At 55.5% G+C, this 13,723-nt stretch overlaps 3 protein-coding genes across 8 annotated transcripts in view; 1 reads left to right on the plus strand and 2 right to left on the minus strand.

The window, feature by feature from the left end:
• Nucleotides 1-4,086: 4,086 nt before the first annotated feature.
• ISCA2 (iron-sulfur cluster assembly 2) lies at nt 4,087-5,567 on the minus strand. Its single transcript, XM_087747301.1, has 4 exons — nt 5,456-5,567; nt 5,095-5,260; nt 4,836-4,951; nt 4,087-4,645 (listed from the first exon to the last, which is right to left on the minus strand). The coding sequence occupies exons 1-4, from the start codon at nt 5,512-5,514 to the stop codon at nt 4,471-4,473; spliced, it is 516 nt and encodes a 171-aa protein (XP_087603427.1). The 5' UTR covers nt 5,515-5,567; the 3' UTR covers nt 4,087-4,470.
• Nucleotides 5,568-9,691: 4,124 nt separating this feature from the next.
• On the plus strand, nt 9,692-11,875 carry NPC2 (NPC intracellular cholesterol transporter 2). Its single transcript, XM_087746962.1, has 4 exons — nt 9,692-9,848; nt 9,940-10,047; nt 10,275-10,447; nt 11,089-11,875. The coding sequence occupies exons 1-4, from the start codon at nt 9,764-9,766 to the stop codon at nt 11,173-11,175; spliced, it is 453 nt and encodes a 150-aa protein (XP_087603088.1). The 5' UTR covers nt 9,692-9,763; the 3' UTR covers nt 11,176-11,875.
• A 701-nt stretch (nt 11,876-12,576) lies between these two features.
• LTBP2 (latent transforming growth factor beta binding protein 2) overlaps nt 12,577-13,723 on the minus strand; it is a 96,522-nt gene continuing 95,375 nt past the window's right edge. For 4 of the 6 annotated variants that reach the window (XM_087747307.1, XM_087747308.1, XM_087747309.1 and 1 more), the window contains one exon: nt 12,579-13,476. In XM_087747307.1, coding sequence (XP_087603433.1) covers nt 13,310-13,476 — 167 coding nt within the window. In that variant the 3' untranslated portion in view covers nt 12,579-13,309. Of the gene's footprint in view, nt 13,477-13,723 lie in introns of all 6 variants that reach the window. The other 2 variants (XM_087747304.1, XM_087747302.1) reach the window with 1 other exon arrangement.

Genomic DNA, 13,723 nt, shown 5'->3' on the forward strand with positions numbered 1-13,723 from the left:
ATACAATACAGGCAGCTGCAGTTGACTCTCGCCAATGCTCTGTCTCCTTGAATTGCGGTTCTTTTTCCAGGCTGGCTGACAGTTGTATCAAACACACCATTAGGCGAGGTTATCCCTTTCTCTGCTGCCAATCTCTCCAGCAGCTGTGGCCCGCTCCAGAGGAGCGTGGTGAACGCTGGGCGAGCACTTCAGCTGGTGTCCATGAAAACAGGCAAAGAGAACGAAGCATCAAAATGAAGCACATCCTATCACACCATCTGCTAATGAACCCCTCTGATGTGTTTCCTAGCGGAGAGAGCATGTGGTTCAGTCCTCAAGCACGTGCTGTAGCAGCTCATCCTAGAAATACAGAATTCTCGCCCTGAGTTCAATAAACTCCTCTGGCCAGTCCCAGCTAAGGGTGTGAAGAGTGGGGTTTATACCGCTGTTTTTTACTTTCAGCTGCCAGTGGATGTTCAAAATGCTTGCAAGGCTGAAGACAGTCTTGATATAAAAGCAGTTGCCTTCATAGTGTGGGACACAGACAAGAGAAGCCTTCTTTCATGGGCTGCTGCCTTCCTGTTATTGCTTTCTCCACCGTTCAGTGAGTCCTCCCTCAGGTGGTGGATTCAGGCAAGCCCTAAGAAGGCAGGAAATTATACTGCAGTGTGGGGGGAGCAGAAGCCCCCGTGGGTGTCATCCGGGGGGTACCGGCTCCTCACTCCTAGCTGTCTTCCTGACTCACCCAACAGCTCTGTACAGACATAGAATTTCACAAGGGAGAGGACTGAGCTTAGCAAAATTTTGCAGATGAAAATTTTGGGGTGAGAGGGCCGGTTGTTCTCCTAACAGCCACCCTAGGCTGGCCCTCGGTCTTACAGGAGCCACTCACCCCCAAATGCTCTTTGTAGCAAGTAACACCACACAGAAGCCCACCGAGGTGAGCCTGTTATTCCCATGCATATCCCTAAACCACAAGAAAAGGGGCATGACAAAAATCTGCCATTTCTCTAGCACTGCCTGGCCTGAAGCTTGGAAGAGGGACCCACAGCTAATAGGCGACGATAGATACCTAATTTGAAGAACAGAGCCAGAGTCACAGGCTAAGGATGTGCTGGTCATCTACTAACAAGTCCCTGCAGAGCTCCAACAAGCCCTCACCAAAGCGAGGACTTCTATTCCATCCTCTTCTACCCGCCTGTCAGTGACACTGTTGATTGCGCCCTTTTCCCTTTAAGTTTCATCTTAACGTAGGTTTCCATAAATATCTTTCTTGATCATCCATTCCTTGTCAGGTGGGTGAACTGAGAGAATCCTCCTTCTTCATGTGGGAGCAGAGAAAGATTTTCCACTGCAGTTTCTCATTTGCAATAAAGCAAAGGCAGCACCTCCAGCTCCGTACTCCTGCTTTTTCTCGGTGGTTCAGTACAAGGGCTCCCATCTATCCCTACAGTGTAGGCATCTCGCAGGCATGCCCTAGCAGTCCCTCACAGCCCAGGCAGAACCAAATCCCCTGTCTAATCCTCTGCACTCTTCTCTTGGCGCCGCCGGTCTTGCCCCCCAGCCTACTGTGTGGTGCCATCTTTGCCCCCTAAGGCTGTTCAGTGTACCAACCCTGACAGGTTGGGTTTTTTCTTCCATGAGAGCCAGGATCTAGCCTTTTTTGCCTACACAGCCAAAATTCACCAAGGTCACCTTCACCCCCCTCTGCTAACACGACCCTCTTTGCTGACTTCCTAGACACTGACAGAAGTTTTCAATTTCTGATGTACTGACAGACTTTTTTTAAAGAGTCAGGAGGACTCTGGAGGTGACAGACAGCCCTTTGCACCCATTCCCTAGTGGGAGCTGGAAGACCAGTAGCTTCGGCCAGTAGATTATAGCCGCTCCCAGGAAGCAGGAGGAGGAGGCCAAAAGCAATGAGTTGTACAGCTGAAACCTCTCCAGCTCCTAGCAGTTTCTCTGACCTAGAGACCACACTGCTGCAATACCAGATGAACTCAGCGCCAGCCTGCCTCCAAAACAGGCAGCTGCGAAGAAACTTGTGCTCTTGCCTAGGTCCTGCACGGAGCAGATCCAACCTCACCCCAGACAGAAGTTGAAATGCCCGTACATGTCCAGCGCAGCGGCTCCCGAGGAGTAAGGGGTCCACCTAGTGCAGTTAGAGCAGTACTGCCAGAACCGCAGGCAGAGCAAGCCACGCGTGCAAGCTTCCCCCCTGTGAGCCCAGCGACGCTGCCGGTGTGACACCGGTGGGGGCCCCAAGCCTCATCCTCTGTACAGCCCCTGCGAGGGAGGAGGCAAATGCTCTGAAAAGGGAGGCGCTCCGCACGGACAGCACCTGCTTGATTTACTTCATCAGTGCAGAGCGAGCGAGGGCAGGTGGAACCTGGCTAGGCTGAACAGACATGGTCCATTTACATTTAATAAGAAGAGTAATCCAAGATGAAGGCTGCACACTTACAGGGGCTGAAGGCAGGCTTTAGTTTAGGGAAAAAATGCCTTGGTAGCTGCTGGTTTGCTACCTCCCCAGCACTACTGTGCACTTTTGTTTCCCATAAAAGATCCCAAAAGAGACTTGACCAAGGTCAGACTGTGTAAAATGGATCAAGAACGGATCTGTACTTCCTGGTTCAGAAAGCAATTCTTCCTGCCAACTCTCATTGCTCAGTTATCCCAGCTGAAAGAACCTGAGTTTACCTAACGTCTTCTACCTACACACGCTTTTAGGTCTTACACTTTTCCAAGGCAGTTCTGGCTGACATCACGTTCAAGACCTGGGAGCATAAGGGTAGGGCCAAAACATCCTGCAGGGGTTTAGACAAGTCTTTTAATCACATCCTTTTACTCCCTTTTACAAAATGGGACAGTGCTACATCCTACTCCCTCTGATAGCAACACAACTAGGTAGAACTTGTTGACTGCAGGAAACGGAAATGGAAAGGGCTAAACCAGAAGAGCTGCTGCTCCAAATCCCTTCCGTATTCCCCATGCGACAAAGTCAGAGCAGATCACATACGAACTCCTGTAACAGCTATGGATGAAACTGAAACTAGCTGGCTATCAACTCTCTGAGCACTAGAAATCAACAGGCAAATCAGTGCTGTATGTAGGCACTGCTAATTAGTTTAGGAAGGCATTCGGGGGGGCTTAACAGCCAAAATGCCTGTGGCACAGTCTTAAAAAGCTCGTGGTTTGCCATAAGCAGTTTCCTTGAGACCAAAGTCATGGAGTGCTCCCACACTCACGTGACAGACTCGAGTCTTAGACAGTTAGGCTATCATCAGATAAAACGCAAGAGAGGAAACAAAAATAGCTTCCCCATCTCTCCTTTCACCCAGAGGCAGGTGAATCACTTTGATTTAAAAGACATCTAGTGGCAGATAAAAAACTACAGAAAACAACTAATCAAAAGGATGTTATTCTGGAAAGTTCTATATTTCCCATTCCATGGGAGTTTCAGAAAGGAAAGGAGCTGTTTCATTCTTTCATCAAACCACGCACAAGTTAGAGATTAAATGGTGAAGCAAGTTATGGAAAAGATTCTCAGACAACTAAGTCAAAAGACTTGAGGACCCTTAAGTAGTACTCCAGATCCTCCTCTGCCTGTGTCACCTGAACTTCCCTTCCTGCCGGCAAGGGAAGGCAGCAGACACACTATGAAACCCGAGAGTTTGTATGACCTACAATTCCAAGTCAGGTTTAGGAACAGCCTAAAATAGCACTGGGGGATGGAGGGCTGTGTATTTTATTTTTACATATATACAAGCTTTTTCTTTTTTAAATAAAATAAATAAGCTATTAATTCTTCCTGCCTCAATTTTTTAGCTGCACTTACTCTGAACAAGTAAAAACTTTCATCCCAGGGACTGACAGCAAAACCACTGTAGGTTCCTAGGACCGAGAGAAGCCTGCTGGGTAAGAGAACAGCGAAGTACCTAGAAAAACCCACTGTGAGTTGGGGAGTGGAAAGCCAGCAACACTGGGAGGTGTACAGGATACAGGAGAGAGACTCCGGGTCCCATTCAGCTGGAAGACAAGGGATAAGCAACAGTAGCCTGAAAGAACCCAGATTCTACCCATGTGAGAAGGCACAAGCAATACCAATCAATCTCAAAGACTCCTTTTTAGTAAGAACTTTCAATAGACACACACACACATATATACAGCCATCTCTTGCAGAGACAAGGAGTTAAGTGTTTCCACATTCAGGACAGGGTAGGCGAGTCAGCACCATCTGACCAGTGGTTCACAAGGCGCTGAAGATGCTCTGGTGTGCGTGCTCACGGCTACTTCATGTTCCTGAAGGGAAGGCCAACAAAGTCTTGGCAACAGGCTCAGTGCAGACACACACACAGCTGGAGTTATGTGTAAGAGCTGTGTTACGGGGTAAAGGAGATGAGAGGGAGCAGCTGGGAAAAGAACAAGCAAAAACCCTCTGAAGACTGCCAGGAAGTGTCTGCAGACAGTGTCCATCCACGGGAAGTCCAGTCAGAATTTGACAGAGAAGGAAGTCCCACACGAGCAACCCTTCTCTGCCTGTGGGTTGCTCACCACCTGGAAGGAGCTGCGAATCAGCTCCTGGCTGAAGTCCACCATGGAACCTTTCACGAAGGCCAGGCTGTCCACATCCACGACCACACGGGCACCACCTTGTTCAAACACCCTGCAGAAAAGGAGCATGTTTAACCATTAACTGTGCTGCAGACCCAACAGAGAAGCACAGCCTGAGCACTTTCCTTATCTCACAGGCTTCTTCCCTTCAATTCAAGATACTATCATGTCACGCACACCCTTCTTGTTACCTTTGCAAAGAACAGTCACACCCGACCACCACTACACCCCTTTGTTCTTGCCTGTCATCAGGATTGATAACTGTGTCCAAGGAAAACTTGTACTGGAAACCAGAGCAGCCACCTCCTTCCACCTGCAGCCTGAGAAACTCTGACCCTTCTGTGATCTCCAGCAGCCTCTGCAGAGAAGAAAAGGAAGAGGATTAAAAGACCTGCCAAACAAACTGGCGAACACTCAAACGCCTCCCCTGTGTGCCCAGGGCAGGCCAGGCAGTTTGGAATCCCTCCCAGAAGCACCCCAGCTGCCTCCGGGGGTCCCTACCTTCATGCAGCTCTCGCTGAGGAAGACCTGTCCCTCGCTGGGGTCACTCTCCGTCGGGCCCGGCTGGGAGGACGATGCCCACCGCAGCGGGCGGCCAACTGCACAGGCAGGGCCCGGCGGGGGCCTCGGCAGCGCTCGTCCTCGGCACAGCGGAGCGGGACACCAGCTGCCTCGGGGAGAGGGGAGGAAAGGGGGAGCCTCAGAGGAGTGCCCGACGAGGGCGGCCGGCCCGACCCCGCGCTAGGCCCCCAGCCCCGCAGCCGCCACCCCCTGCCGCAGAGCGGCAACACACGGGGACACTCGACACCCCCCGACGAGCCAAGGGGAACGGGGCGGGCCCGCCGCCACCGCGGAGCGGTACCTGGCCCGGCCTCCCAGCGCCAACCTCCACCAGCGCCCCAGCGCCCCGGGCGCCGCCATGCTGACCCCCGCGCCCGCCTCGGCGCCCCGCCCCGCGCCCCCCCATTGGCTGCCCGCCGCCGCCGCTTCCGGCGAAGGCCGCCATGGCGCCCGCCGAGGCGGAAGTGCTGAGCCGGCGGGGGTTGCTAGGCAACGCGCTGCCCGCCCCAGCGGGCCGGCGGCGGCGGCGGCGGCACCGGCACCTTGCAGGCCAGGCCGGCCCGGGGGCAGCGCCCCTCCGCGGGCGGAGCTCGGCTGCTGGCTCGGTAACGCCAGCAAAGCCGCTGGAGCTTTGCACAAAGGCACGAAGCCACCGTTCGTCCTTGGGAGCGTTTTCTTCTACAAGTGGCGACGCTCACGGAAGGACACAAACAGCAATAAACCAATAAAGAGTAATAAAATAAATAACGCAGTGCGCTCCGGCAGAGCGCGTTTGCCCCGGAATTCGCTGTGGGGGTTGTTTATTCTGTTGATCTGCCATGTGACGGCAGCCTGGCGGTGAGGGGAGTCTTGATCCCTTTCTGCCTCGCGTGTCTGGGGGGGAGGAAGCCTGGTCCTCGCCCCCGGCCGCGCTTGCGGAGAGGCCGGCGGCAGAAAACCAGTCCTCCCAGCAGGAGGGGGTAGCTTCATGGCAGGGGAGCCTGCGGTGGTTTGCTTTCTCACCGTCCCGCTCCAAGCACGGCGATGCTTTTGCAACCACGTGCTTTTGCGCGTTCGTCCTACCCTGAGCATGTAAATAAAGACTGGTTTGAGCCGTTTACTTTTGCTTGCTCTGGGGTTAACTCTAACGATGTTGGGATAAAGCCAGGGAAGTATCACAGGCAGGGGCCCGAGGGGCCGGTATTAACGCAGGCCCCTGCAACGGTTGATGAATCCTCAATCAGGCATATTGGAACACTCAGTGTTTTAAAAAGACATATTGGGGTGTTTCTCCAGTTAGTATCAATGTGGTGTCCCAAAAGCAGACGACTTTGGGGGAGCGAATCAAGAACTCCTGGGAGAAAAGGTGGGGGATCATCATGCCTGCTTTCCGTATCGCTCCGGCTTTCCCGCTCTCTCCCGCAGGGTGTATTAGACCGATCCCACTGTGTTTCCCCGTGTTGTGACTGCATTCACTGCGAACGCCTTTTGGAGAATGGATATAGCTCCCCAGAACAGGCACTCTCACTTTCTAATTTCATTTTTACCGGTGTTAAGTGTCAGAAGTGTCACAAGTACCCTCCAGGCACTTCGGGAGGTTGCTCAGATGGTTACTGCAGACTGAAAGAATGAGAAAGAGGCCAGCTGGCCTCATTCAGAGTTAATTTAATCTAATTAATAATCTACTACGCCGAGGAATGACTTAGGTGCTGGGGGCAAATTATTTGAGTGGCTCGGAGAGCTGGGTGTAACTGAGGAGAACAGCGACTTCTTTGCACCTCTTTCCCATCACTGGCCGTTTTTTCCTTCTGCCAGCTATGTGGTACGGTGGTGTTTTTCTCTCACCCAGAGTTACAGTTTAGGGTTTTCTTCCTTCTTGGGCTGTGATTTTGTTGGTTGTCTTGTTCCTGATAGCTTGATGTAGTCTGTTTTTAGGTTTGGTTGTGTTTTGTTTTCCCCATCTTATTCTGGTCTGTGGTACCCGGGATTGGGGATTGCCTTTAGCTCTCTTTAAGCACACTGTATTGAAGAGATTTGTCTGTGAGTTGAATTCTCTAGATAGTTTGCTCTATTCTCCTCTGCAATGTGTATGCTTAAATCATCTTGCGTCCGTTTCGGTGGAAAACTGAGCTTGTTTCGGGGATTCAGAAACTGGTGATAATAAAACCTCTGGCGTGGCGTTGAACACGAGAGCGGCTTGCGATGCATTTCAATGTGAATTCTGACAATCTGTAGCAAAAGGAGCATGATCTGACTGAAAGAACAGTGAAATTGATTAGTCTCTGTATGTGGATTTTTCTGAGAACCTGCGTTCTGTGTTCAGTGCTGCTGTAATGCCTGCAGGTGCCTCTGTTTACTGAGCTGCAAGTGCAATGCTGTTAGAGGGATTTGGATTCATTGGGTGCAGCTAGCTCATAAAGTGGAACCGTAGACTTCTTCCTCATGTAATAGAGTTGGTTGGATTACAGAAATGAAGAACTCCGGTATCAGTCTTGCTGGAAAGGTGTTATCTGTTGGCTTTCTTAGCCTTTTCTTCAGGTGTTTCTGCACCTTAACACAAGCTCCCTGTGATGCCGGTAATCTAGGAGGAGTGCTGCCCGCCTGTCTGTCTGCAAAATAAGGAGCCCAGCCTAAAGTTACATTGATTATTTCTGAAGTGTTTTGGTGAAATGTTGCGCTCCAAGGTGACCTGGAGGCCCACATCTTGTATCAGATGTTGAAAGGGGCATTTGCCTAAAAGCAAGGTCTGTCAGGCTGATGATGGTTATGCTGCCCCAGGGAATTTAAGCTTTAGTGCTGTTATTGCAAAACTGGCATGATGGTAATGTGTGATACCAGCTAAAAACCTTGGGCAGAAGGTTTCTGCCTCCTTCTTGTGTAAAGGCCTTGGCTGTAGTTTTACAAACTTAGGCTTATTAGGCTTTTTATTAATCCAGTTCTGAGGGGGATAGACGTGTGTTAATTCTGATCCTAGATCAACGATTTTTAGTTCAAAGCCTTTGAAGTACGTGTAGCCTTGTGTTTACGTAGTCACCGCCATCGCACAAAAGCGTCTGCAAAGCAAAGGCATCTGGAGAGCCGTTTCACGGGGAGGCAGCCTGGTTTAACGCGCTGTGGAATTTGCTGCCGAGGATGACAGTGCTTATCCTGTGAATGTGTGACGGTGGTTTACGGTGCTGCTCTGACCTGACTGCGCTTCTCTTCCCGGCACTCAGAGAGGCGGCTTTGTTTATCATCCGTAAGACGTGAAGGATGGGGAGAAGGAAAGCCTTTCTAAGGGCACGAGTTGCCATGTGCAAGGAAAAGACTTTGATGTGGGTCAGTTATGAAGAGTGCTAGGTGGGCTTAGCTAGACGGCTTAGTCTCAGCAGGATCTTTTGGTGGTGGTGTTTGTTTTTTTCTGATAGGGCTGCTGTAAGCACCCGGGTCTGCTTGCTTGAGGCCTCTGCAAACCGAATGCTTATTCAGAATACTAAAATAAAAAAAGCAAGCCCCGCTCTCCTTTCTGAAGGAAGGGATCCGCTCTTTTTCTGAAGAGCTGAAGCGCTCAGCAGAGAGACGCACAGGAGCGAGTCCTGCCGGCCCCTCCGGGGTTTCTGGCGCGCCGCCCTTCGTGGAAAGCCTGAGCAAAGCGTGGGGGTTTCGCCCGAGCCGCTCGGCCGAGCGGGCAGGCGCCCCAGCGGGACGGGGGTCTGGCGGGGGAGCTGCCTCAGCTCTGCCCCGCGCCGGCCCCGTCAGCGCCCGCGTGCTTTTGCTCCGTCACGCTCCTGACCTGACCCGGGGCAACGCTCGCCGCCACCGGAAACCCGTGAGGAGCTGTAAGCCTTGGCCCGGGTCAAACGCTGGCCGAAGTGGCTTCGACACCCTCTGGTTTGTCTCGGCGCCCGCAGCGCGAAGCGGGGAGTCTCCGGCGTTTCACCAGTTTGAGAAGCGGGGCTAACTTTTATGCCGCAAAAGGCGGCAACCACACCAATTGCTTAGTAGATGTAACTCTTGGCACTGGGGTTACACAGACAGCTTTCATCGTGCAGAACATCGGGTGCAGAGTACGTCACGGGTAAGGCTTCAGGCCAGTCTGCTACGCTCGCTCCCGGGGTTTTACTTTTCTCCCCGTTCAGCAGAGGCACGGAGGGCGCCCCCCGGCCAGCCCACGGCTGGGGAGCAGGTCCGGCTGCTGCCCCTTGGCTCTGGGCGCCCCAGCGCAGCCCAGCAGCGGGGACTTCCAGCAGCAGCGCCGTCCCCGGGGCCGTCTGCCTGTCCGTCCCCGGGGCCGTCTGTCCGTCCGAGCGCCGCAGCTGAGCGCGGCCGCCCTCCCCCCCGCCGCTGCCCTGTCTCTCCCGCACCGGAGGAGCTACGGCGGCGGATCCGCTGCCCTTTCCCAGCCTGCAGCCTTGCCCTCGGCCGCCGCTCCGCTCCCCTCCCGGCACCGCTGCCCTGCGGGAGGAGGGCAGGGCTGCTCCCCCGGCCCGCGGGGGCGGAGGGGAGCGGGGCCACGCCTCCCCTCCGGCCCGGCCCGGCCCCGCGGGCGGGGCGCGGCCCCGCTGACGGGCGCGCGGGCGGGGCCGCCGCGCTCATGTGACGCCGCGGAGGAGCCGCCGCCGCCGTTGCCGCCGCTGCCCGCGCCGCCGCCATGGCGCCGTCCCCGCTCGCCCTGCTGCTGGCGCTGGGCGCCGCCGCCGCCGCCCTGGCCGAGCCCCTCCGCTTCGTCGACTGCGGTGAGCGGCTCGGGGCGGCGCGGAGGGAAGGGGGGGCGCGGAGGGGGTCGGTAGGCGGAGGAGGCCCGGTAAGCCCCGCTCTTCCGTGCAGGTTCCAAAGACGGCAGCATCCAAGAGGTGAACGTGAGCCCCTGCCCCACGCAGCCCTGCCAGCTCCTGAAGGGGACATCCTACAGCATCAACGTCACCTTCGCCAGCAGTAAGCGTCGCTTCCCCGGCCGGGTGGGCAGCGGGGAGCCGGTCACCCCGGTGTCCCGCTGCTCGGAGGGGAGTGGGGAAGGGTGGCTGCAGAGGGGCTGGCTGGGAAGCGGCGGCCGGCGAGGAGGAGCGTGGCTCAGTTGTGTTCTCGCAGCCTCTAGGGTATGTGTAGGGTAGAAACGTGTTCCCTGCTCCGGTGCCGTACTCATGCTTCTCCGTGTTCTGCAGAGATCGATAGCCAGGGCAGCAAAGCGAGGGTGTACGGCGAGATGCTGCACGTGGACATACCCTTTCCCATTCCCGAGCCTGACGGATGCAAGTCCGGGATCCAGTGCCCGATTCAGAAGGGCCATTCCTACAGCTACCTGAATAAACTCCCTGTGAAGAGCGAGTACCCCAGTGTAAGTAAGCAGGCAGCTGGTCTGCTCCTCGGAGCTACAGTCCTTCTTGGGACAGTCCCACCACCTGCCTTTAAGGAAGGACACCTTGTCCTGTGGTGGTGGGGAAGAGGTTAGAAGATTCCTCAGACTATCTGGTGGCACTTCTGCTGTGAGTATAACTCTGTCTGAACTTCCCACTTTGGGACAGACCCAGCAGAGGAAGCAGCCTGGCTCCAGCTCCTGAGAAGTGGCTTCAGCTGCCCAAATATCTGCCTGTTCTCTGCTGTGCTCATATGTAGCCTCCCTGCAGAGCCTGCTGCATTCAGCCAAATGCTCCCAAACTGGGGGTGCTCGGCTCCAGGGCGGAGTTCAGCTGGGAGGCTGCAGGGTATTTCCACTCTCTGCTTACTCAGAGAGTGGGGATCTAAGTGCAGTGTGGGGGAGTCTCCTCTGTCACGCAGCAGAACCCTCCATCCGTGTAAGACGCTCCAGGAGCCACCGCGTGAGCGTGGCCCACCTACTGCAGTGGGGGCAATGCCCCAGTGCAGTCCTCTGTGCAGATCTCCCAGGACCGCCTCGCTCTGCACGAGTAACAGCACCTCCCTGCATCCTTGCCTTGCGGTTTCCTGAACGCTCTCATTTCCCTCTTCTCTCTTTTTCAGATAAAACTGATTGTGAAGTGGGAGCTGGTAGATGACCAGGACCAGATGTTGTTCTGCTGGAAGATACCAGTTCAGATCACCAGCTGAGGAGCCCTGCCATTAGTAGGGCTTGGGGAGGGGAAAAACAGAAGACAACACAGGCCAAATTCTTTTATATAATAAGCATTTCTTACTGCTTCCTTCAGAGCTCTGCAGTCTCTGAGCAGCCAGTACTGTGTTCCTGAAAGGTCAGCTGCGGGCAGAGGGCTCTTACCCCATTTAGAATTCCCACAGCAGCTCAAGGGGGAGCAGTGTCTGCTGCAGGAGCAACTGAGCGTCATCCTCCAGCTGCTCTGTGGAGGTGGTTTAGTTGTTTGAAATGGAGCTGTCTGTCTTCACAAAGGAATTTCTCTGCAATGAACCTGGCTGGTGTCTGAGCTGCTACCTGGAAACCCTTCAGTGCCTCTTCTAGAACGTCGCCTGCATCCACCCTCCTGCGCTTCTCCTGCTCCATTGCAACTGGGATGCCCCTGGGACCTGCGTTTACCATCCATGCAGCTGAAGGAGAGGGAAGGAGATGAGGCTTTTCCCGAGCTGGCAGCCTGCCCTGTCCTGGGCCCCTGCTCGAGCTGGCAGGACTGCAGCTGGGAAAACTTTTTGTGGATGCAAAGCCAAATGGCGTTCGATATCTCTGCAGGGATGATTCTTTCTCTAACCAATGGTTTGCACTACTACTAACTCGGAGCTGTTGGGAGCTCCTGAACCTCTTTTTATAACTTTCCTTTTAATAAAGGCTAGACAAAATCTGCTTGTGTTGTGTTCTGTGGGTGAAGAGGAGCAGGAGGAAAAGCAAGAGTGGCTGGCCATCTTCTAGTTGGGGTTGGGCTGGTCTTATTTCTCAGCTGAAGGCATGGATGGAGGAGGTATGCTCCCCTGAGTGTGGATGACCTGCGAGTAGCCAGGTGTCTCTGCTGCTGCCTGCTAGGGTGTCCAGCTGGCAATGTCTGGCTGTGCTCCTGCCTCGCTGGTCCTGTGCTGGCCTGAGATTGTGCAAAGGCTCCCTGAGGAGGTGGTGGTGTAGAACATGGCCTTGCTTGCTGGAGCTTAGGTAAAGGCTTTTCTTGTGAGGGCTCTGGGGCTGGAAAGCAGTTCCCAGACCTGCCCGAGGGCTCTTGCCAACTGCAGGAACTTACGTACTCTCACGCTTAAACTGCAGCCTGCTTGTGTGTGAACAAGGCAGGGGGTGAGCAGCCGCAACCGCTGTGCTGGCTGCGGGGGCCGGAGTTGGTTCCTGGGCTGGGGAGATAAGCAAGTATTTGGCCTGGCAAGGGTCTCTGCTCTGGCTTGGGAGCAGGAGGAGGCTGGGTGCCAGCATGAGAGGGGTAAAAATTGGCTTACGAGAGTGGGGTGCCCTTGCCAGCCTGGACCCGCAGGGCGGGTGTGGCTGTGGTACCCCTTGGCAGAGGCAAGACAAGCACAGTTCTGACCAGCCCCAGTGTCTTGAGCCACAGGGGCCCAAAATAAATGTTTTATTTAACAACATGAGAGAAGTTTCCAGCAGACTCAGTTAAAAAAAAAAAAAAAAAAGTCACCAACAACTTTACAGAAAGGAAGCTGGACCTGCCCCCCCCGCCCCATCCCCCTGCCCAGCCATGGGACACGAAGGCAAAGTGCGGGGCTTCGGGATGCTCCTGGGCTGGCTGCAGGGAGAGCTGGCCCTGGGGCCCCTCCGGCCTCTCCTCCACGCCCCAAGGTTAGGAAGCAGCTTTAGAAAGCTGGGGTTGACTGCCCCCTCAAAGCTCCCGCCTGGGGGCTGGATGCTTCACGAGGAGCGGGGCCACCACCCACGGTGCGGGTGAGGCTTGTCGCTAGGTCAGTGCAGCAGTGGCAGGGAGATGAACCCCCTTTCTCGGCAGGGCGAGGGGGGGAGGCTGGGGCTGTGTGGCAGGGGAAGGCGTCCCATGAGCCTCCACAGCACGGGGCGATGCGACGGGTGCCGGGGGCTGGGGTGGGCTCTGCTGCGGCAGGAGCAGGGGCTGGCAGGGCGGAGGGGGGTGCAGAGGCTGGGAGCTCAGCCCTGGCCCGTAGAGAGAGGTGGCGGGGAAGTTGTGCGCTTCGGAGGGGAAGGAGTGAAGAGCCTCAAAGCACCCGCAGCCCCGGGGGGCCTTTCTCCGTGCTCCCAGGTCCCGGCTGCCAGAGTTGCGTGCCGGAGGGGAGCACCCTCACCCCCACTCCCCTAGAGCTACGCTGCCGCTGGGCTCTGGGCTGTCTGGGGCACGCAGTGGTGGGGCCAGGCCAGGGCCATGTAGCCTGGCAAGCAGTGGCAGCGGTAGGAGCCCTCCGTGTTCTCACAGGTGCCACCCCGGCACAGGGGCTCAGGGCCACCCACCTCCTCGCACTCGTTGATGTCTGCAAGGAGGAGAAGGACAGGGATGAGCCGGTGGCGCAGCAAGCAGTCCCAGCCCGCAGTCAACACCTCTTTGTGCCCCTGCCACCCCCTCAGCTCTCCCCCACAGGTGCCTTATGCCCCCCCCCAGCACCTCCAGGATGCCCACTGTGACCCCGCCAGCCTCCCACACCCCTCAGCACATCCACAGAGCTCCCTCAGTCCCCAAGAGTGACAGCCCCAGCATTTGGCACCCCCAGCACAGGAGGG

This window comes from Nipponia nippon, unplaced genomic scaffold (assembly GCF_047370975.1).
Source record: "Nipponia nippon isolate SJK-2023a ecotype South Korea unplaced genomic scaffold, ASM4737097v1 scaffold_11, whole genome shotgun sequence".
Lineage (NCBI taxonomy): Eukaryota > Metazoa > Chordata > Aves > Pelecaniformes > Threskiornithidae > Nipponia > Nipponia nippon.